General features: G+C 37.3%; 1 protein-coding gene across 2 annotated transcripts in view; it reads right to left on the bottom strand.

The window, feature by feature from the left end:
• FBXO11 (F-box protein 11) overlaps nt 1-23,215 on the bottom strand; it is an 88,178-nt gene extending 64,963 nt beyond the window's left edge. Inside the window, exon 1 of one of the 2 annotated variants that reach the window (XM_046660442.1) lies at nt 22,548-23,215. In XM_046660442.1, the coding sequence (XP_046516398.1) occupies nt 22,548-22,773 (226 nt within the window). In that variant the 5' untranslated portion in view covers nt 22,774-23,215. The remainder of the gene's footprint in view (nt 1-22,547) is intronic. The other variant, XM_046660443.1, reaches the window with a different exon arrangement.
• Between the last annotated feature and the right edge of the window lie 215 nt (nt 23,216-23,430).

The raw sequence follows: 23,430 nt of genomic DNA, 5'->3' as shown, positions 1-23,430 counted from the left end.
ATATTTATCTTTGTTTTGTTCTTAAGAGTAAATATATATTTATTCTGGGAGATAGTGTCCAATTGCCTTCCACAGGGATTCTCTCAAATGCCCTCTCAAAAACAATATATGAGAGAGACTTTACCCCCCATGAGTATGTTATCCACCTTTATGTTTTTGCCTAATAGGTGAACTATATCATTCTGATTTTATTTGAATTTCTTTTACTGTGAATAAGGTTAGTAACTTGTCATAAATTTAAAGGCAATTTGCATATAATCTTTTGTTAATTACCTGTTCATATCTTTGCCCACTTTTTACTGTGTTGCAGTGCCTTTTACAATTGAGTTTCCAGGAGCTCTTTATATGTACACACACACACATACATAGAGTTGGCTCTCCGTATCCACGGGTTCTTCATCAATCAACCTCAGATGGAAAGGTCTATAATATACTTGCATCTGGACTGAACATGTACAGACTTTTTTCCTCGTCATTATTCCCTAACAATACAGTATAATAACTATTTACACTGTATGAGATATTATAAGTAATCCAGAGATGATTTAAAGTATATAGGAGGATGTGCATAGGTTATATGCAAATACTACACCATTTTATATAAGGGATTGAGCATCTACAGATTTCAGTATGTGAGGGGGTCCTGGAACCAATCCCCACTGGATACTAAGAGATGACTATATATGTTAAGACAACTATCCTTTGTGATATGAACTGCAGATAAGTTTTGCTAGTTTTTCATCTGTATTTTGATTTTACTTATGATGGTTTTTGATATTCAGAGTGCTTTTTTAAAATTGTAGTAACATATAACATAAAACCATCTTAATCATTTTTAAGGGTATATTATAGTAGTGTTAACTATACGCACATTGTTGTGCAACAGATCTGTAGAACTTTTTTATCTTGCAAAACTGAAACTCTATACCCACTGAACAACTCCCCTTTTCCTTCTCTCACTACCCCTGGCAACCACCATTCTATTTTCTGTTTCTAAGAGTTTGACTACTTTAAATATCACATGTAAGCAGAATTATGTAGTATTTGTCTTTCTGTTACTGGCTTATTCTACCTACATAAGGTCCTCAGGGTTTATCCATGTTGTAGCATATGACAGGATTTCCTTTGTAAAGGCTAAACAGTATTCCATTGTATGTATATATCACATTTCCTTTATTCAAAGATTGCCTTTTTAATGTAGCAAAATTTATCCATTATTTTATGAATTCTGGAGTGAGTTTAAAAGGTCTTCGCCACACCAAAATTATAAAAAGACTTCTTCAATATTTTCTTTTATTACCTGCATCATTTTATTTTTCATCGATCCATTGGCGGATGTTTGAAATACCAATCTGACTTCTTTTATATGGCTATCTGGCAGTCTCCAGAGTTAATTGAACAGTTGATCTTTTCTCCACTGATTTGAGATAATACTTCTATTATATTCTTATACGTATTTGAAACTATTTCTGGACTTTCTATTATGATCCACTAATCCGTGGATGTTTGTTAGCTGGCACTTTGCTCTTTTATGCATTTTATCTTTATATTTTAATATCTGGCAAGGCTAGTTCTCCCTCAGTTCTCTTTAATTTTTCAGTTTTCTTGGCTATTCTTGCTTCTTTTTCCTTATTAACTTTGGGATCAGCATGTCTAGTTTTAAAATTGATTTATACATTACCTCAGTGAGAACTGTGTTATTTTTCCTACCCAGAAAACATGGTATGTCTTTTCACTTGTTCAAAGCTTGTATTCTGTCTTTCAATTAAGTATTTCCTACTACTGACATGTTTCCATTTTTCCTCATATTTCTGTAATTTCTATTAACCTGGGTTGCTGTTATGTTAGTTGATACACAGGTATTCACAGCTGTTAAACTTTCATCGTTTTGAGAAATAAGCGCCCTTCTTTATCTAGTGCTTTTTAGTATGAACTCCACCTTGTATGTTAAGACCATGACACCTCTAAATTTGTTTCACTTTTATTTGTATCTTATACCTTTGCCCATCTTTTAAAATGCTAACCTTTCACAATCATTTTGTTGTAGGTATATACCTTGTATAAGCCACAGAATTGGTTTTGCCTTGAATCTAATCTGAAAATTTTTTTCTTTTAAAGGTAAGTTAAACCTATTTATATTATTTGACAACAAAGATATGTTTGGTCTTAGCATTGCCATGTTTTGTTATGCATGTGGCTATATATGAATATTCTCTCACTAGATGATGTTTTCTTTTTGATAGGTTTGTAGTTCTTTCAATATTTTTATTAAGGTTTGCATTTTTGTGCTAGTGGTTACCCTTATATCTTAGCAGAATTCCCTAGATTTCTGTCTCTTTAGATAATACCTATTAGTTCCTTAATATGAACAATGTTAAAATTAACATACTTCCTCTTCCTCCCCCTACCTGATCTAATCATTAGTATTTAGGGTTTCTTTTGAAGTATCAATTATGTTTATACTTCTACGACTCTACTTGACTTGTGATCTTTAAGTATCTTTTTGACCAGAAATAAGCACAATGAGGTAATCCATAAACTTCATTCTCCCAAATTTTATTATTTTTATCATTTCTACATCATCAGGGTATATAATATTATATTCTGTCATGATCTCCACATTTTAGTCTATAGGGCTATAAAAATATAGACATTCAATGCTTATCACCAATCCTTTCCTCAAACGTCTCTCAGTTGTCTGAAGTTTACACTTTAGTAGTTTTCTCAAAAAGAGCTCATGCAAACAGTATTCCCTGTTTTTACCCTTTATACGTGAGGAACGGCATGACTGGATATGAAATCTTTGGCTCCCACTTTACTTCCTTATTTTGTTGCTCTACTGTCTCACGGTACTGAATGTTGTGGAAACATCTGAGACCAGCCTGATATCAACCCCTTATAAAGGACTTTGTTGTGTGGGGATGAGAAGGGTGGTTGGCTGCCCAAAGGAATCTCCATTTATCTATGACCATTCAGGTCAGTTTTTCCGGAAAATGACACAAGTGCCCTTTCAATATGTAAATTTCAGTTCAGTTAGGTTTTAATTGTACCTTTAACAATTTGCTTTTTTCCACTGTTTTGATTTTCTTCTACAGGAGTTTCAATTTTAAGTGTGTTGGATCTACTGCCTTTTCCATCATTTTCTAAAACTTAAAAAAAATCTTTATTTACATTTTATTTTATTCATTTTTCTTACTTTTATACCTATGTCCTTTATTGTGCTTTCCTTGGGTCTAGTCTGGTCCTTCCAATTGCATCTGCATTTGCCAGTTTTCACTCCTTCTTCAATTTCTTTAAGTTCTCTCATTTCACATTTTATCTCCTCTTGTTGCTTTGTCATCTCTTTCCTGAGTTCCTCCATTGCTGCTTTGCCTTCTTTTGTAGAACAACTTTTAAAAGCTTTTTCCAACTCTAAAAAAATTTTACGGCAAAATGCTGGGTCGAAATCTTCATCTGCTCTGTAGCAACATTATTCTAACGAGTGTCCTTTGTCCTTCGGTAAGTTTTGCTGCTGTGTCAGCTTTTTTGGGTATTTTTCATCATAAAATAAGTTGGATTTTCCTGAACCAGCTATTTACATAGGTTCCTAGGAGAGGGGAGGTGTGGAGTGAAGGAAGGACAGGCTTCACAGTCCAAAGATGACTCCTTTGATGCTACAGAAAACGCAGACAAAAACTGGTTCATGTGCATATGGCTCTGTGTGCATGTAGCTCTACCTTTTCTTCTTTTCTGACTCAAACCTGGTATTTCTGTCACCATTCCTGTCATTACAAACAAGAGATTTAGCATTTGAACTTCAAGGTAAATCCTTCACCTTCAGTAAGTATATTTAAGCTCACAGCTTCTTCGCCTTCTCAGATGCTTTTCATAGCCCTTAAATATAATTTGGAGTCTACATATCATGTCTTTCCGTTCACTAAAAATGGAAGTTGAGGCATTTTTTAAATTCTTTCTTTTTCCTACTTTTCTTTTTTTATGATTTCTAGAGAGGAAAGATGCAGACTTAATATTCATTCCAAAAGTCTGATTATTAACTATGTGTGCATGTTTAAGCTATCAGTGTTGTTTTTGGAAAGGTGGGGAATCTCAATGCTGGAATTCACAGCACTCATCCTGATGATTTCTCCTTACAGTGTAACTTGTAATAGAGAAAAATTAGAGGCAAGCTCCCTGTCAAAAATGGGTGAATGATAAAACAAATTCAAGTACCTATATAAAATACATTATGCAGCCACTGAGAATCATTTTCAAAGAATATATACATATATGTATACATATTTATAGTGGGAAAACAATGATATATTAAAAAACAAGGGAGAATATAAAATTATATATACAGTATGATTCCAATGAAAATTTCATATGAAATTTTATACATATCTCCATGTTATATTTATAGTAAACAAAAGAAATGCATGAGTTTCCTCTAGTTTGACTGTTGCTAAATTTCAATTTCTCTTTATGCTTTCCGAATTTTCAAAATTTTCTTGGGAAATGTATAAAGGATTCTTCATTACTCCATGCCTTCCAAAAGCAGGTAACTCCAGTGCAATTAATGACCATTTTCATGTAATGACTATTTTTTAGAAATATGTATTTAAAAAATTTATACATCAGCTATAATGATTATTGATTTAGCATAATAAAATAATTAAAACGTTATTCAGGCTGTTTAATCATAAAGACATGGATTCTAACCCTATGGATGCTGTTTATTAGCTCTTGTGAGTTATTTAAATTACCTAAACTTCAGTTTCCTCAAATATAAAATGAGTATATTACCTACATGAAGGGGGTTGTTGTAAGAATAAAATGGGCATTTAGTGTCTACCTAGAATAGAGTGATCAATAAGTGATGGCTACTAATATTACAACTACTAGAGAGTAATTATAATTATTATTACAAAAATCCCTTGTGTTGTGTTCCTATGGATATCAATATAGCTAATTGGTACTTTGCTTTCAAAAGCATTTTCTTCTTGTCATGCTTAATATATAAATTATACATCATTTCTATTGCATATGCTAAGTCTATACACTGCTATTAGATATCTATTAAGTAAAATACATTCTGGTCAGTTTTCAGAAACTTCATTGGCAAACAGTATTATAAACAAAACATTCAGGACATCAAACAAGATGAGATGAGCTTATTATATAAAATATTATCAAATATTTACTGATAATCCTTCAAACATTAAGCATAAACGGACCTACCAACAACTGTAAATGACAGCAAACATCCGAGGTTGGGATATGGGTAGCTATCAAGAAGCCTTGGGGGCACAAAAGGAAGTGACCAAATACTGAAGTTAAGCAACCACTGAGTTCAACATTTTACAACAGTGTCAAAAAAAAAAAAAAAAAAAAAAATACACAGTAGCAACGTGTATGGTTCACTCAAGTACAATATGTAGATGAGTCTGTCAAAAAAGGAATCAACAGAAGAAACATTGGCAGCCAAAGTGTAGAAGACTTTGAATTCTGGGCTAAAGAATTTAGATTATTCCACAGGTGGTAGAGTAAAGCCTTGAATGCAGGAGAGAGTCTAACTCCACTTTAATTTCCTTTTTGGAAAAGAAACACCAACATAAAGTAAACTGAGAGATGAACAGAGTATGAGGACAATAAAAATTGTGTCCTGGTAACTCTTCCTTGCTTGCCACTTGTCTGGCCCATTTCCTCTTACTAAGAATATCCTTTTTTCCCCCTTTTCTTTATCTCTGACATACTCATTCTTCAAAATCTAGTCTAAGTATCCACTTTCTCTGAGAAGTCTTTCCAAACCATTTCAGCCCTCAGACGAGTTTCTCCTCTAAAGTATTTCATGTATTCATTCATTCAATATATACATGTTTTTTTGAGGAAGATTAGCCCTGAGCTAACATCTGCCACTAATCCTCCTCTTTTTGCTGAGGAAACTGGCCCTGAGCTAACATCTGTGCCCATCTTCCTCTACTTCATATGTGGGACGTCTGCCACAGCATGGCTTGACAAGTGGTCAGTAGATCCGTACCCAGGATCTGAACCAGAGAACTCTGGGCCACTGAAGCAGAATGTGTTAACCACTGCACCACTGGGCTGGCCCCCTCATTCAATAATATTTAATCTCATACATTAATGGTGGGATATTTTTCAAAAAACTAATTTGGCAACATTTATCAAAGTTTAAAATGCAAACATCCCTTTGACTCAATAACTCACTTTTATGAAACTACTAAAATGGTGATGTAAACACATAATCTGTACAAAGATATTTGTACAAAGATGTCCACTACAGTCCTATAACAGCAAAAAATAAGAACCTAAATATTCATCAATAGAGATACATTTAATATAAACTGTGGTATATTCATATAATGGACTATTCTGCAACTGTAAAAAAGAATGAGGTAACTTTATATTTATACTGATATGGAAAAATGCCCAGGATGTATTTAAGTAAAAAGCAAAACAATTTACAAATTAATACATACAAGTGTGGTTTCTTTTCAATGAAAAGAAGTATATGTGTTTACAATACACATGTGTTAAAAAAACTCAAAAGTACACACAAAGTTAAGAGTTACATCTGGGGAGCAGAAGGACAGGGAAAAATAAAAGAATTGACTTTTCCTTTAAATTTTGTATACTTCTGTATTCATTAATTCACTTAGCAATCATTTAAAAATTTCTAGAGTGCCAGGCACTCATGATTTATACCACTCACTTGGCACTCACACATTAAATCTCTTATTTATTTTTTTAATTGAGGTAACACTGGTTTATAACATTATATAAATTTCAGGTGTCTATTACTATATTTCGATTTCTGTGTAGACTACATCATGTTCACCACCCAAAGACTAATTACCATCCATCACCATACTCATGTGCCTATCATCTCTTTTGCCCTCCCCCCTCCCCCCTTCCCCTATGGTAATCATCAATCTAACCTCTGTATTTATGTGTCTGGTGGTGGCGGTTGTTATCTTCTACTTATTAGTGAAATCATACAGTATTTGAATTTCTCCATCTGATTTAGCATACCTTACCTTCAAGGTCTATCCAAGTTGTTGCAAATGGCAAAATTTCATCTTTTTTTAATAGCTGAGTAATATTCTATACTGTGTACACAAGCACACCACATCATCTTTATCCATTCATCCACTGATGGGCACTTGGGTTGTTTCAAGTCTTGGCTAGAATATTTTATGTTCCTGTTTACCCCACCGAACATGAACATCTTGAAGGCACTCTTACTTTACCACAGCAACAACCATAACATCTTACAACTAAATGTTTACAGATGCACACATATATGTAAGAGTATCTCAAAAAAGGAATGAACAAGTCATATCAAATTCATGATAGTGGTTGCTTCTGAGAATGGTGAAAAGTGAGGAGGGAATGGAATGAAAGGTACTTTTTAAAAAGAAGGTTCAGCTCAGTAAGTAATACTTTCTCTCTAAAAATTTTTTTCATAAAAACTCATGTATGGTATTAATCATTTGTATGTTAGATAAAGTGCAAATTTCTTTCATCCAGTCTATCATTTGCCTTAACTTTATTAGCACCTTTCACTACACAGAACTTTTAATTTATTTTATGTAGTCAACTTCTTGATAGTTCTTTAATGACTTTTGGATTTTTTTGGACTTGCTTAGAAAAAAGCACTTCTAATTCTTTTATGATTTTTTTTTGAGGAAGATTAGCCCGTTTTTCTACATGAAGCTTTCTTTTTCTTTTAAGTATTTCCTTATGCTAAAATCTCAGAAACAGACTCTCTGTAACTTTTTTTTTCTTGAGGAAGATTAGCCCTGAGTTAACATCTGTTGCCAATCCTCCTCTTTTTTGCTGAGGAAGACTGGCCCTGAGCTAACATCCATGCTCATCTTCCTCTACTTTATACTTGGGACACCTGCCACAGCATGGCTTGACAAGCAGTGCGTAGGTCCGCACCTGGGATCTGAACTGGCGAATTCCAGGTCACCGAAATGGAACATGCGAACTTAACTGCTACACCGCCATGTCGGCCCCTCTTTTATGATTTTTAAAATGTTGAGCTCTTACTTGGAGGACATTATGCTAATGGAAATAAGCCAGTTACAGAAGGACAAATACTGTATGATTCCACTTATATGAAATATCTTAAATGATAAAACGCATACAAGTAGAGTGTAAAATGGTGGTTCCCAGGGGCTGGGAGGAAGGGGAAATGGGGAGGCTGCTATTCAGTGAGTACAAAATTTCAGTTAAGCACGATGATTAAGTTCTTGAGATCTGACATATAACATCTCACCTATAGTTAACAATACATACTGTATTGTACCCTGAAAACTTTGTTAAAAGGGTAGATCTCATGTTAAATGTTCCTACTACAATAAAAAAATTTTTTTTATTTTAAAAAAATAGGTTGAGGTGTGGGAGCCATGGACGAGTGGTTAAGTTTGTGCGCTGTGCTTTGGTGGTCCAGGGTTTGGCTGGTTCAGATCCTAGGTGCAGACCTAGCACCGTTTATCAGGCCATATTGAGGCAGTGTCCCACACAGCACAACTAGAAGGATCTGTAACTAGAATATACAACTATATACTGGGGTGGCTTTGGGGAGAAGAAAGAAAGACAGAAAAAACTGGCAACAGATGTTAGCTCAGGTGCCAATCTTTAAAAAAAAAATTACCCTGAAAAAAACCTCAAAAAAGGTTGAGCTCTTTAATCATTTGGAATGTATTTTTTGATACTGAACAAAGTAGGAAATTAGCTGAATGTTTTTTCAAATGAATAATCAATAGTCTCAATCATTTATTGAATAGTAAATCGTTTCCACATTGATCTGAAATACTACCATTATCATAAATGGACACTTGAATTCACAGTGGAAAAGAACTTTGGTTCATCTCTTCAAAAGCATTAACCAGTTTTTAAGAAAGTGAAATCAGTTACATTGGGAATCATCACATGAATCTATCATCAAAATGGTTCACCTTACACTGAATAATATACCTGCCTTTTTTTCAAACCAGTCACACTAAGAAAAAAAAAATAACGAAAAAATTAAGGCAATCAATAAGAAAGAATCTACAATTATATTTACATGTTCTTTTTAAGTTACTGAGTAAGTATTCTAAAAAAAATTAATTTTTGTTTAGTTGAACTAAGGAATTACAAAAAACTATCAGATTAATAGATTCAACAAATCACCAAACTGAAAAATGAACAGAATAATAAAATTCTGGAACAAGAACAGATAACACCATCACCACCAAGTGGGAGTCAGGAGACCTAAGTTCTAATTCCTACTGCCACCTGGAACAAGGGAATAAACCTCAAGAATTGGGACTATGGTTCTTTTTATTTCCAACATTCTGTAACTTCTAACGAGTTTACCAGATGTTCTTTACATCAGTCTAAATTATCAATCTAATAATTTACATTCATTTTCTCTAGCTATGTTCTGAGCATATAGAAAAATAAGTGAGCAACATTTTTCTCTTAAGAATTACTTTCAGCCATGTGAAAGGTTTAGTCACCCTTCAGCTTCCCCTCCTTTAGAATAACACTTAAATTTTTCTAACCATTCCAGCATTTTACAAGTCTTATTACTGTGATACAATACCATGTGTTTACATGCACACACACACTTTAAAATGATTCATTCAATTATACTCCATATCACTTTCTGCTATGCTTAGTTCTGGCTTGACATTTCTAAGCAACTACTCATTTTTTTGCTTTTATTTCTACAAAGATTAAAGCACATTTGCTTTTTTTTTTTTTAAAAAAAACCAGTCTATCCAAAGTAATTTGATTTCTATTCTTGATCTTTCAGGTACTTAACCTCATTTTTTTTTTTTTTGAGGAAGATTAGCCCTGAGCTAACTACTGCCAATCCTCCTCTTTTTGCTGAGGAAGACTGGCCCTGAGCTAACATCTGTGCCCATCTTCCTCTACTTTATATGTGGGACGCCTACCACAGCATGGCTTGCCAAACGGTGCCATGTCCACACCCGGGATCCTCTACAGTATACGTGGGATGCCTACCACAGCATGGCTTTTGCCAAGCAGTGCCATGTCTGCACCCGGGATCCAAACCGGCAAACCCTGGGCCGCTGAGAAGCAGAAAGTGTGAACTTAACTGCTGCGCCACCGGTCGGCCCCCTCATCTCATTTTTTTATTATTATCTATGAACTTAATATGCTCAGTAACCTAAATTAGTAATTATATGAACAAATCTGGATCCAGAGAAGTTGAAGGGAAACAGAAACAACCATTTACTAAATGCCTATTTGCAAATAATTAGTACTAAATATTTTTATAAGTTGTAGTTTCCATGTAACAGAACTTTAAAAAACTTCCCCCGTCACAACACCAATATGACTGCTTCATAAAAGAATAAAAGCTTTATTTAAACCTGGCTATGTTACTCTTGTTCCCTCTTCAGCTTCCAAAAGCCATTGTTTTGAAAAAACACTTTAAATACATCTGTAATCAGCTCTTCATTAAAACTATGTTGATTACTATCTAGAACCTACCTTAATGACTGATTTACCCTAAACCACATCAGTAGCCTCTACTTTAAAAACAAAACAAAAAACCAAACAGTTCACCTCTTTCAATGAAGGTTTTTAGTGTATTTTCTAATAGGAAAATGCTTGTTTTCTCTTGGGTTTAGGTTTATAAAGAGTCTCTAACACTAGTCAAATGAGTGTGAGACGAGTTAATTCCAAATCTAGTAACTAAATTTAAGCTTCAAAAGCCTTTTTTTCCCTTCTTGCTGAGGAAGATTCGCCCTGAGCTAACATCTGATACAGTCTTCCTCTATTTTGTATGTAGGTTGCCACCACACTATGGCCATCGATGAGTGGGTAGGTCTGAGCCCGGGAACCTAACCCAGGCTGCCAAAGCGGAGCATGCCAAACTTAACCACTAGGCCATGGGGCCGGCCCCAAAAGGCCTGTAACTTTTGAAAGCCATTTCCAGGTTCTTATTTATTCCCAAACACATTAGGTCCCATAATTCAAAACTTCTTAGAATATAATACCTTAGGAAAGGGAGCACTAGCTTTTGTTGTTGTTTTACTGATAATGATGAAACAATCTCCCTTAGCAATCTGTTTCAACTTAATAAATTGACAGTCACTAATTTCTTCAGAGCTACCTCCAGTGTTTTATTTTAAAGAAAAGATACCCCACATAAAATTATCAAATAGACAAGAGTCCATATTACCCAGGGTACAGAAGAAATAGCCACTTGTGACCAACAATAAACTTCTCTTTTCTAATTATCCAGTTGCTTTGTACACTAAATTTCTATCTTCCATCATTTAGCCAGGCATATAAAGTATTATTTGTATGTATTTACTACCATAATCCTAGAAAGGTAGAATTACTGGCTCAAAATTCCAAATATCAAATTTTGTTTTTAATTCTGACTTCCTGATCATCAGTTATCTTCAATTCCTATAAATCATATAGTCAATTATTATCCTGAAGTTACAGTGAATACAAAAACTAAAAATATCCATAAATTAATAAGCACTTAAAAGATATTTATACTATTCAAGCATGCAAATTTTTAGGCTTTTATTCAAATTTAAAATGACCTATGTGGGGACTGTGTCATCAAACCAGATAGTGTAAGTTCACATCACAATCACAACTACTAAATTCTTTAAAAAAAACACAAACCTCTGGGGGCTGGCCCTGTGGCCAAGTGGTTGGGTTCACGCATTCTGCTTCGGCAGCCTGGGGTTTGCTGGTTTGGATCCTGGGTGTGAACCTACACACTGCTCATCAAGCCATGCTGTGGCAGTATCCCACACAGAAGAACTAAAATGACTTATAAGTAGGATATAGAACTATGTACGGGGCCGGGGGCGGGGCGGGGAGGGGGGGGCGCAGGAAACTGACAACAGATGTTAGCTCAGGGCCAATCTTCCTCACCAAAAAATACAAACCTCCTTCCTTTCAGATTCCATGTATAGTATCTGAAACACAAAAAAAAAGTAGGAAGAGTAACAAAAATCACCTCACCTCCATCATCCCAAGCCCCTACTGCTAATATTTCACCAAAAGTTTTTAGACACTTCACAAAATCAAGAGTGCATATTCACAGTTTCATGGTGGGGGTGGGGGTGTGTGTTATCAATGCATGTCTATGATTGGTATGTGACATTTTTCAGTCCTCTAAAACCAGACTTAACTTTACAGACCCTGGACAAGATCACTACATCCAGATCTACCAGCTCAGTTTTTCAGCTTTAAAGATTTCAGCTAAGAGGTCCTCAAATCAAATGACTCACAAATAGAGAACAGGTTTTCTCTGAGATATAGCAACAGAGATACTAAGACAGATCAGAAAAATCCATAAAGGCACTCTGAGAGTTACAACTACTTGGTATGAGGGATTACAGACACTATGAAGAACCTTAAAGTGTTGTTTTATCTCTGCATCTGAGGACCTTAGGTTCTAGCAACATACAATCTAACTTAAACCTTACCTCCTATCTTCAGTTTCTGGACATAACTGCAAAACAATAAATATAATGAAGAAGGATAATACCATAAAAACAAAATGAATGACCCCAACTCTGCAGGTAATTTCCTTCAATAGGCATGTTTCTTTCCTAATTACTTACATAAATATGCTATAATTTAACTTAATCTTTGGGCTGCAATAACTTTCTAAGTGTGGCACAAAGGTAATTCAATGAACAGTTAAAGGGTAGAACATATACTGCATAGTAGGGAGTCATAACAAACCTTCATCTTAATAGCATTTCATAGAAAACTCTCTAACAGACTGGTCTTGCAAACAGTCTAAGGATAAGATTACAAATGAAATTCCACATATATATCTCCATCCTTAAAAATATGTATCAGAAGACAATGAAAACAACATCAGCACACTTCTTTGCAACTCATCTTGATCTCAAATGTTATCTAAATTCAATCTCTAACTCAACTGTAAGTTCCCTAAAGGCAAGAATTATGTCTATATAGTAATACCTCCAAATTCAGACCTCACTGATTTACACTGGTAAATCAAATGATACAGAAAGCGCTTTAAAGCATTTCAGAAGTCACCTTATTCAAAATCTCCTAATTTAGAAATGAGGTTAAAAAACCATTGGGGGAGGGGAGAGCACTCTGAAAAAGCTTGGGCTCCTTATCCTCAAACTTAACAGCAACATTTGCTGTATGTAGATATGTGTGAAAAAGAAAGAAAGAAAGAAAATGGAAAGGAAGGTGGCAGTCTCCTCCAAACCAAACTGTCTGTTGTGGACAAGGAAGAACAACTGTTAGCACTAACACTGGAACGATAAGTGCTGAAAGAGCAGACACGAACTAATGCAATCTTACTCCTTTGGTATGGAAGGCTACTATATTCATCAGTTTCAAGCAAGTAGTTCCTTAAAAACAGAGCCCCATCTGTCATTCTCAGGGGATACTTGTATCAAAGGGAGTACAAGTTTATAAGCCACTAACACTTTAGCACAAGCTTTAACTTGAGGAAGAACTTATCAATGACGCTGGCAGAGGGACTTTTACACCTTCTTCCTATATGTCAGGAACTGATAGATCTGGTCAAGGACTAGAAAAACAACTTTGAGAGCACAATGTGCCCCAATTTTTCTGTGACAGTTTTATAAATTTTAAAATAAGATAAAAGTAAGATAATAAGGATAATCAACATATGCAGAAAAAATAAATAAAATGAAACAACTGAGCAAATCATAGCAAAATATTTTTACAGGAGTTAAAAGGATAAGCTTAAAAGTAGTAAGAAACAGGGTTCAAAACTGAAATGGAGAAACAAAAATATTTATGGCAGTAACAAAAAAGAAACAGTTTTTGGAATGGAGGCTCAGAATCACTACTAAGTCCACAGTATTTTTTAAAATTCCTAAATATATAAAAGATTTCCCCCCCCCCCCGCAAAACAACCCAATCTATGACCTTTAGGGAAATTAAAGTACATTAAGTTGATGGGTAAACTTCCTGACAAAGACTGGATTGTTAAAGAATATAAGAGCAAACATACCAAAAGACTTAAGAAAAACACTAATATTTGAAATAAAACCATCAATTGTTTCAGCAACATAAGAATGAGAGGCCATATTCCTATCTGTCTTAAGGCTGTTTTATCTTCCATTTTTTGCAAAGTAAATAGACATTTTGCCTTTGGGAAAAGATAAGCAATGCTATACGCTGAGGTATAAAACTCACAGGGAAAGTATACATTTGTTTACCAAAAGATACACATGAAATACTCATAGCAGCACTATTCCTGACAGCCAAATACGAAACGACTCTATGTCTATCAATGGTAGAATGGATAAATTGTAGAATATTCATACAATGTAATATTCTACAGCAACAAGAATGAACAAACTACTGCTACAAGCAACAACATGGATGAAACTCACAAATATTAAGCCAAAGAAGCCAGACACACAGCAATACATACTGGGTGATTACACTTACATAAAGTTCAAAAACAGGTAAAACTAATCCAAGGAGTCAGAAAGATAGGGTTAGGGGCTGTGACTGCGAAGGTACTGGGGGGAGAGGGGGACAACACATCAGGGATGCTGGTAGTGTTTTATTTCTTGATCTAGGTATTACTGGTTACACCAATGTGTTCACTTTGTGAAAAATCATCAAGCTGTACAGAAATGATTTGTGCATTTGTATACTTTGATTAAAACCTTAGTTAAAGGGGCCGGCCCAGTGGCGCAGTGGTTAAGTGCCCACATTCCGCTTCTCGGCGGCCCAGGGTTCACCGGTTCGGATCCCGGGTGCGGACGTGGCACCGCTTGGCACGCCATGCTATGGTAGGCATCCCACGTATAAAGTAGAGGAAGATGGGGATGGATGTTAGCTCAGGGCCAGTCTTCCTCAGCCAAAAGAGGAGGATTGGTAGCAGTTAGCTCAGGGCTAATCTTCCTCAAAAAAAAAAAAAAAGAAAAAAAACCAAAACACCTTAGTGAAAAAAAGACTAATAAAAATTATTTCCACAATTTAAATAACTACAAATAGGTATAAATATAGTATAGATACATATATATACACATATAGATATATAAATAATTATATATAGATTGTTTCTAATTCAAATGACCATTGCTAATTTAAATAACCCATACATACTGCCACTCTTTCCTGCTCTGTCTTTTCTCTCCATCCCAATCCTCAACCCAACATTAGTCTTTTGGGGAAAAAAAAACTTTAAGAAAAACAATAAATGTGCAAGGTAAGTGATTCTTGCAAAAATCTTCCACTTTCCTCTCCCCTGCCGTGCTTATTTTGCCTCGTGCTTATTTTGCCTCGAGAGGAAGCACTCCTACCCAAAAAGTCTTACTCCAAATCGCTTATTTCTCCTATCTTTTACTGGGCCTAAAATATCAAAATTTAACTGAGTAATCAGTTTCTTAAAAATGCAAATGCATTTCAAAGATCATGAGGATATCAGTCATTTGCACACAACTGAACTACTTCTGTGGCTACTTTTAACATATAGCTGACCTTCTAAGAAGAAAAATGAGTGATTCCACAATTTCTTTTACCATACAATCACTTGGTCAAAAATATTAGATTTCAAAATACAGTGTTTTCACCCACTCCTACTTCTTTCAAACAAGTCTTCTTTGATCCTTCTTCTCTGCCATGATACAAACCTGGAATGACTCCTACTTTTAATTTGTTAAATTCTACTCACTTCTAATTTTCCTTAATGTCTAGTTTTTTTTCTTTTTTCAAAAGCGCATGATTATGTGGGAAGAAACAATTACTAGTGACATAAATATACCAACTCTGTCCATCTCAAAATACATAAAATAGGTGAATAAAAAAATTACATGCTCTTCCTGTTTTCCACTCCCTTCCTCCTAAGTGTTAGATTCTCATAAACCCACGTGTTCTCATATATACTACATTATATACTATGAATGCAAGATACAAAATCAATACTTGAGTGTACAAAAGAATTCTCATATCTAAACCCAAGTACAGTCTGCAAACCAAGGGCTAAACTGATTCAAGTCAGTTATCAACATACGGCATTAAAGAAACCAATGCCAAATGTTGGACCTGTACAGTAGCCAGTTAATTCCACACTAAAGAAAAACTTTCAACACTCAAAGATTTTGACACAACCCCACTGGACCATATGGAAATTGAGTGTCGTTGCACGCTAAAATAGTGAAACTAAGATTATTACTGTTACCAGAAAAATAATTTTAAAGCACAAGTTCTTACTCCATTTCTATCGCTCAAATAATTTCTAAGCTTTAGAAAATAGAAAAGTAGGCTCTCTTCACCAAAAAGATGAATAGTATCTCTTCTCTCATGAGATGTGGAAGTATTCCTTAATCTTTTTTAAGGTTTAGCCACCAGTTGAGAGAATGGCATTTAATAATTTTTTTCCTTTTTTGAATGTAGTCACACAGTTTTCCATTTGTTAGAAGGGGAAAACATCTGACAAGTGCATTTTTAGAAATTGGCAGAGTAAGTAACTAACATACCGAACTTACATTTGCTTTAACATGCTATCTTATTTTGGGTGTTTTAAAATAAAAAATACACAATAATGCATTCATTTTCAAAGTAAAGTAAATCTTTTGATATTTGCCTTCAACTAAAATAAATTACGTAAAGGAAGTTAGTTGGTTTCATTTCTCTATTTTCTAAGGATTAAGTTCAAGCACATTTCTTGTGTTAAGCAAAGGTGTACAAAAATCCCAAGCTATGCATGTAAAGATACCAAGCTATGGTGAGAAAAGGATATTTAGTCCACAAACTTGTCAAAACTACCAATGAAGTCTAATTTAACTTACATTTTTTCCTTCCTGAAATGGTCTAGTCTATAACCATGAGTTAAAATGACTTAACACCCTTTATTCATAACTTATGAGTACTTCAAGGGAAATCTACCCTTCTTTGTACAATGAGTGCTTAGTGATTTCATCAACAAGTTGGAAAAACATTCTGGCCAATCAGTGCAATCTCTTCTGGAGATAAATCTACATGAAAAATAAAATTATGATCAAAAGGTAACTTAGAAAATGTGAAACTGGATGATTTAACAATGGCATCAGACTACTGTATCAGTCTCCAATAGGATAGATGGGATAGGATAGGGTAAGGTGCTGCAAGATCTAGGTTATTCCCTTTCCTGAAAGTGATGGAGACACTCTGCCAAACATATTCCAGTGTCTCCCCTTGTTTATGGAAACACTGGGTAAGTCAAAGTAAATCGATTTTGAGATTCTTCTCTGCTACTTACTATGCATATTTACTGTTGTGCAACGTCCATCTTAGAGAATTGCTGAGGGCTAAACAAGACAGTGTATAAGAAAGTGTTTGCCACAGACTCTAGTACATAAGCAGAAACAGTCAATGTTTATTATTATTATTCCAAATAGCCATTTATTCTGTTTCGCTACTCTTTCTTCAAATATTTCAATCCATTAGATATAAGTTAAGTGATCCACAATCACAAATACCAAGTCACTTAGACTGCATTCTGGGGTATGCCAGAAACTCGTTAACGATGCATTCACATTTCATCTCTTGAGCTTTGAGTTTTACATATAGCTGATTCCATTCCTCACTATCTGCCATTTATTCAGCATCTACCATATGCTAGGTACTTTACTATCTCTTATCCTTATAATTATTCCATAAAGCAAGTGTTATGATCCCCATTTTAAAGATAACAAAGTAAGGCTCCGAGAGGTCAGTTGCTTGCCCTGTGTGAAACAGCTCATTACTGGTGTAGATGGGATTAGAACCCAGATCTGGCTAGCTCTAACTCCAAGCTCCTTCCATCATACTACCCAACTGTCTCATCCCTAAGTATTTTGCTTCTTTACAATTTTATTTTCAGAGGATAACAACTGGAGTTAGCGGGTACCTTCCTAGCAACCTCACATACTAACTGGAGTTCTCTGGAAGAGAAGAATGTAATTCAAAGGGCTGATCAGAGAAATGGAAGGTCTAAAACAGAACAACCCCTTCAGAGACCAGTGGGACAAGACAGACACAAAGTAAGAATAACTTATTAGTTAGGAATAAATAGGGGGACAATAAGAGACCTCAAGTTGAAATAATTCATTATTATTGATTGTTTATTTTCAAAGTTAAGGGAAATAGAAAAAAAAAAAACAACCTGAGAAAATACTCACTAGCCTTCAACTTTGCCAAATCTAAGTCCAGGTGTCCTCACTAACAGGTCAGGACCCACTCATGGTTCTTGCCTTGCCTGGTAGGTCTCCAAGCTGGGTGGCCTTTTCTTGGGTTTGCCAGAATTTCCAGTAAAGAAAGAGAAAAGAAGTGTAGGGACAACTCACAGGCCTCATCGGAAGAAATTTAACATGAGCATTTGTCACTTATCCCATTTCTACCCCTCAAATGATTTCTAAGCTTTGAGAAAACAGGCTCTCTTCACACACATACACACAAAATTGGGTGGCATCTCCTGGGATGTAAATATTTTGAAGGGTTAGCCCCCAGATGGGACTGTAGTACCCTAGAGTACTTAATTCCTCAAACAGGAAAATCATGTTCCTTGTCCAGAACTCTTCTATCTAGAAAGGGTGCAGAAATCCTTATTCTGTAAGTAATAGGAAGAATGGTAAAATACCATGGGCTACAACAATCCCACAGAAAGTATAATTAGCATGCATGGCTAGAACACTAAGGAGTTTCCTGGCTGCTGCGTATTATAAATATGTAGCTCCATCAGGAATATTTTTATGTAATACTATATGTACTGAACTATTTGACCAAGTTCAGTTAAAAAAAAAAAAAACAACCCTTTAATTCTAGGGTCATAGGTGAGATTTTTATCCCACAAATACGGGATTAAAGAGACTGATTATGTTTTTACTTTATACGATTAGTAGCGAAATCCATTAGTATATTGTAGTTATTAAATTTCTTGAACTATAAATGATCACATATAGTTAAAATTTCAGCACTTTAAAACAATCTTATGAATTTTCCAATAACTAGAACAAAAATTACATCTATTTTCAAAAACTTCCATTTCAAGATTATTCTTAGACGTCAAATTTCATCTTTTATTAAAAACATAATAAATGAGAAACTAATAACAGTGATTGATTCCAGGCAGGAGAATTTGGTAGGCAGGTGGAGGAAAAAGAGCTTTGAATTTTAAGTCACGAGCATTCATTACCTATCCAAAGTAATCAATTTTAACAACTAAAAACTAGAAGTGCTCAGTATACATAGCTCTTCTGTAGACTTGGAAGCTTTCCTTATGCTTCCTCTAGAAAACAACTACCAGATAGACATCAAGATAAATTCAGCAGAACAAGTTGCAAAAGCTAAATCCTTTTAGGATTTTAAAAGAAGACAAATATAAAAAATCCAACCCCACACTACTTTCAGTTTCACTGAATCTGGAATATATTATCAAAGTGTCCCTATGTGGAACACCAATTATTTTCTACCAGTTTCAAGTGGCATGTGAAATCCTAAACTCAGAAATTTAAATTAAAAAACTCCAAATGCTAATGATTAGTATTCCATCGTAAGACAGTGGAACATTTCAGATAACATGAGTGAAGACAGCACTTCATGAAATGCCCAGGCCAATTATTTCCCAATGTAGGGTGTAAGAAAGTCTCCCTCATGGAAGATTTTGAAAAGTCGTCATAATAGTTCACTCTATAAGGTTGTTTCTTCTTCAAACAGTGGCGACTACACACAAGAGAAAGTGTGTGTGTCTGTTTTTAAAGGAGGTATCAAGGAAGTTTTTAGACCAATTAACTTGTGGGCGAAGAAGCAATCAAAAACCAATTCTGACAGAATTTTTGCTTGAGAAAAAATACTATCTTGTAACTATTTTACTACCACTAAAAAGCTTGAAGTCCATCCTTTATATGAAATAAGTAAGAGACTTTATATAGAGATTGAATTAACTTGTCTTAAAACAGTGAGTCTCACTTCAATTTCCTACCTGGAAAGTTGTCTGATCCACTATTATGTAATTCTATCCAAGACTCTAATCCAAGAGTTACACATCCATTAAGACTTAGTAAAAAGTAAAACACACACACACACGCAACATGTTAGCTGTAATTCCTTAATAACCTTGTCAAACTTCTAAAACCCAGCATATTCTTAAACAAATAACAATAAAACCTCTCCTATCCAAACCAGAAATAGTGACACTTTGTGTGCTCCATAAAACTTTTAAAATAAAGAGCATTCTTCTTGGCTAATTTCTGATCATTATGTGCCCTGCACATTTTAAAAATGTAATCAGAACATCAATTTTCGAAGAATGACACATTTTTACATAAAGTTAGCAAAATGTTTATTATTTTAGCCTTTTAATTCATCTTAACGTCTTACTCATTTTGAAGCCATTTATTTGCCCTCTAAAAGACCCATAGCATTTTCCCTGAAGGCTAATCAGCAATTCTTTTCCCCTCTGTGCCAACACAGAATCTCCAGAACAGTCTCTACTAGCTGCAGCAAAGCAACAATTCCACAGAGGATTTGATTTACCCTTTGGTTAGGTACATACTGAAATTTTGATTCATGAACACCATCAGTCAGCTTATAGACATCAATGAAAAGGAAACTGACACTTTGGCATTTGACTGCCAACAACCAAGTCACTTTACTTCGAAAGGAAGTAGACTTTAGTAGCTAATAATTTCAAACAAATAAAGTGTCCAAGATAGAAGTACCTCAACTAAGTGTGAAATTACACACAAATCGTGAAAACGAGATTCTGAATAAACATTTAAAAATACACAATGGGACTAAATTAAGTTTGGCTCAAAGGATCTGATTCAGCACTAATGTATTACCAAATCAGTACATCCTGAAAAAGGTGACTTCTAGCAATAGAATCATTACCGCTAGGATTTCAATCCAGTGTTATGGTTTTCTTAAAAAATGTGTGAACTCTTATCCATTCTGGAAGGAGACTTGATTATTATTTGAATGGAACACAGGAGAACCCTAACATGCAAATGTCAAAGGAAATGATGAAACTACAAATATTTTTAATTTACAAAAAAACTGGTAAATGTATCAAAGAATCATTAAAACATGTTTACCAATAATGTTGCACAAGACCTCTAACTGGCTCGAAACATCACATTCTTTCCAGCAATATATAGCAACCTGCTTTCTCAAGGACTATCTGTAACAGTGACTAGTGAAAACCCTTTAAACTATTTTCCCTCCTTCATTTGTTAAGTATTTTGATCAAGTACAACAATGAAACAGTTTAAGGAAAGACTGTATAATTTTTAAAAGGCACTAATCTCAATTCCCTTAATAAAAGGAGGTGTGACAACCAACGCATGTAAAATTAACCTTAATCCGCCAACGAAAACACGCAAAATGTCTCCTAACAATTCCCCTCCTCCTTTAAACAACAACCGTACACATAAATATGGAACTGACCTCCACCCCCACTGACAGCAGCTAATTAATAAAGAGAATAGTTACGTTTGGAGACCAAGGTGCAACACCCCACCTAATAAACCTCCCAAAATAACCACATCATCAAAGCAGAACTGAATATTATTTTTGCTAAAGCAAGAATCCAACCCCCGGGAGCCTCAGCCCTTAGACAATGGTGGTTACCAGACAGAGCCGCACAGTTGGGTCCAAATGACACATTTCACTAGGCCTTGGACACACACACACACACACTCACTCACTCCCCCCAAGGGGCCTGTTCTAAGGAAGGGAGTTCAAACCCCACCAGGAGATGGAGGGTGGCACGGCGGCGCAAGGGTTCGCTAGGGGAGGACATGGGAGAGGGGTATCGATAGAGCGGAAGGGTAACTGCACTGCACGCGAGGGAGGGGGCTGGAAATGGCCGATGGATTCTATATTTATTTATTTAAAGGTCTTGATTTAACAGGTCCTTCCCAAGGGTTCTGTAACTAAAGCCAAACTACGCAGCAAACATTGTGGGGTTGGGAGAGGAGTCGCGGCTCCCCCTACCCCGTGACTTGGAAGGGGGGGGGCGGGGGAAACAAGTTCCCCAGCCAACACCACAGACCACTCGGATTCCCCCTCTCCCCCTCCTCCCAGGAAGGGGGAGGCTAACAGAGAACAGGGGGAAAACAAGTTCCCCAGCCAGCCCCACCGCCGATCACTCCCAGGCGTTCCCCCACCTTCTATAAGGAAGGGGGAGGCTAAACCGTGGAAGACAGCAGAAAAGGGGCGAAATGCGCCCTCCGCCTTCCCCCCAGGCACCAACACACTCCTGCAGGGTCCGTGAGCGAGCCGAGAAGCCACAGGGATGGGTGGGGGTAGAGAGTGCCAAGCCCCCGAAACCAAACAAAGCGCGGCCTGAGCGGGAGCCCGGGCGAGTGGGGAAGCCGCGGCTTTTCCTGCCGGCCGGGCCGGGCTGACACTGCGGCACCGGGGACCCGCCTCCGCTCTGCCTCCGTCTCCCACCCCCGGAGCGCACAGGCCGCCCCCACCCGCCCCGGCCTCCCTCCTCGCGGGTCCCAGCCGGCCGGGCGCCCGAGGCGGCGGGCGGCAGGGAGGGAGCGCGGCCTTACCCCGCTCGCCGGCGTTGTTCCGCTCCTGGGGCAGCGGCGGAGGCGGCGGTGGCGGCGGAGGCGGCTGCTGCTGCTGCTGCGGCGGCGGTGGAGGCTGCTGCTGCGGCGGCTGCTGCTGGGGCGGCTGCGGCGGCGGCTGCTGCGGGGGCTGCTGCTGCTGTTGCTGCACCGGGCGCGGCCGCGACACTCGCCTGGGTCTCCGGTTGGCGGCTCGGACGGAGTTCATTTGCCGGGCTGAGGTGGCGGCGTTGGCGGAGGGACACACACACACGCGCGCACACGCACAGCGAGCTCCCGGGCCGGAGCAGGGGGTGGGGAGGGGGGAGGAGGAGAGGGGGCGAGGGCCCGGGGAGATGGTAAGGGCGGAGGGGGCGAGCGAGACCCCGAGTCGAGAGAAAGGCCCGCGGAAACAGCCGGAGCCCGAGCGAGGCCGGGCGGGCGGGCCTGACGCACGGGGAAGGCCGAGGCCGCCGGGCGGGGCGGCCGCGAGGGACAGAGACAGAAAGACGGGCAGAGCGAGAGGAAGAAAGAAAGGGCGTCCGCCCGCCTGGGGCTCCCGAGGCGAAGCGCGGCGTCGGCGGCTGAGGAGACAGACCCCGGTCCCGCCGACTCCCGAGCGGCGTCTCCGGCGGCGGGGGGAGTGGGCGGGCGGGTGAGGAAGGGAGAAGGAGGAGAAGAGAGGGAGAGGAGGGAGGGAGGGAGGGAGCAGGGGGCGCCCGGCTCTTTTTTTTTTTCCTCTTCCTCCCCCCACACCCCCTGAAAGAGATTTCTGAGAGGAATTTTTTCTCTTTCTTCGGCCTCTTCTCTCTCCTCCCCCCCTTCTCTCCTCGGCGAAGGGGAAATGAGTGTGAAGGGAGGAGATAGGGGGAAAAAGAGGCGTCGT

The sequence above is a fragment of the Equus quagga genome, chromosome 5 (assembly GCF_021613505.1).
Source record: "Equus quagga isolate Etosha38 chromosome 5, UCLA_HA_Equagga_1.0, whole genome shotgun sequence".
NCBI classification, from domain to species: Eukaryota; Metazoa; Chordata; class Mammalia; order Perissodactyla; family Equidae; genus Equus; species Equus quagga.
The sequence above is the reverse complement of the archived record's forward strand: the minus strand, read 5'-3'. Positions and strand labels throughout refer to the sequence as shown.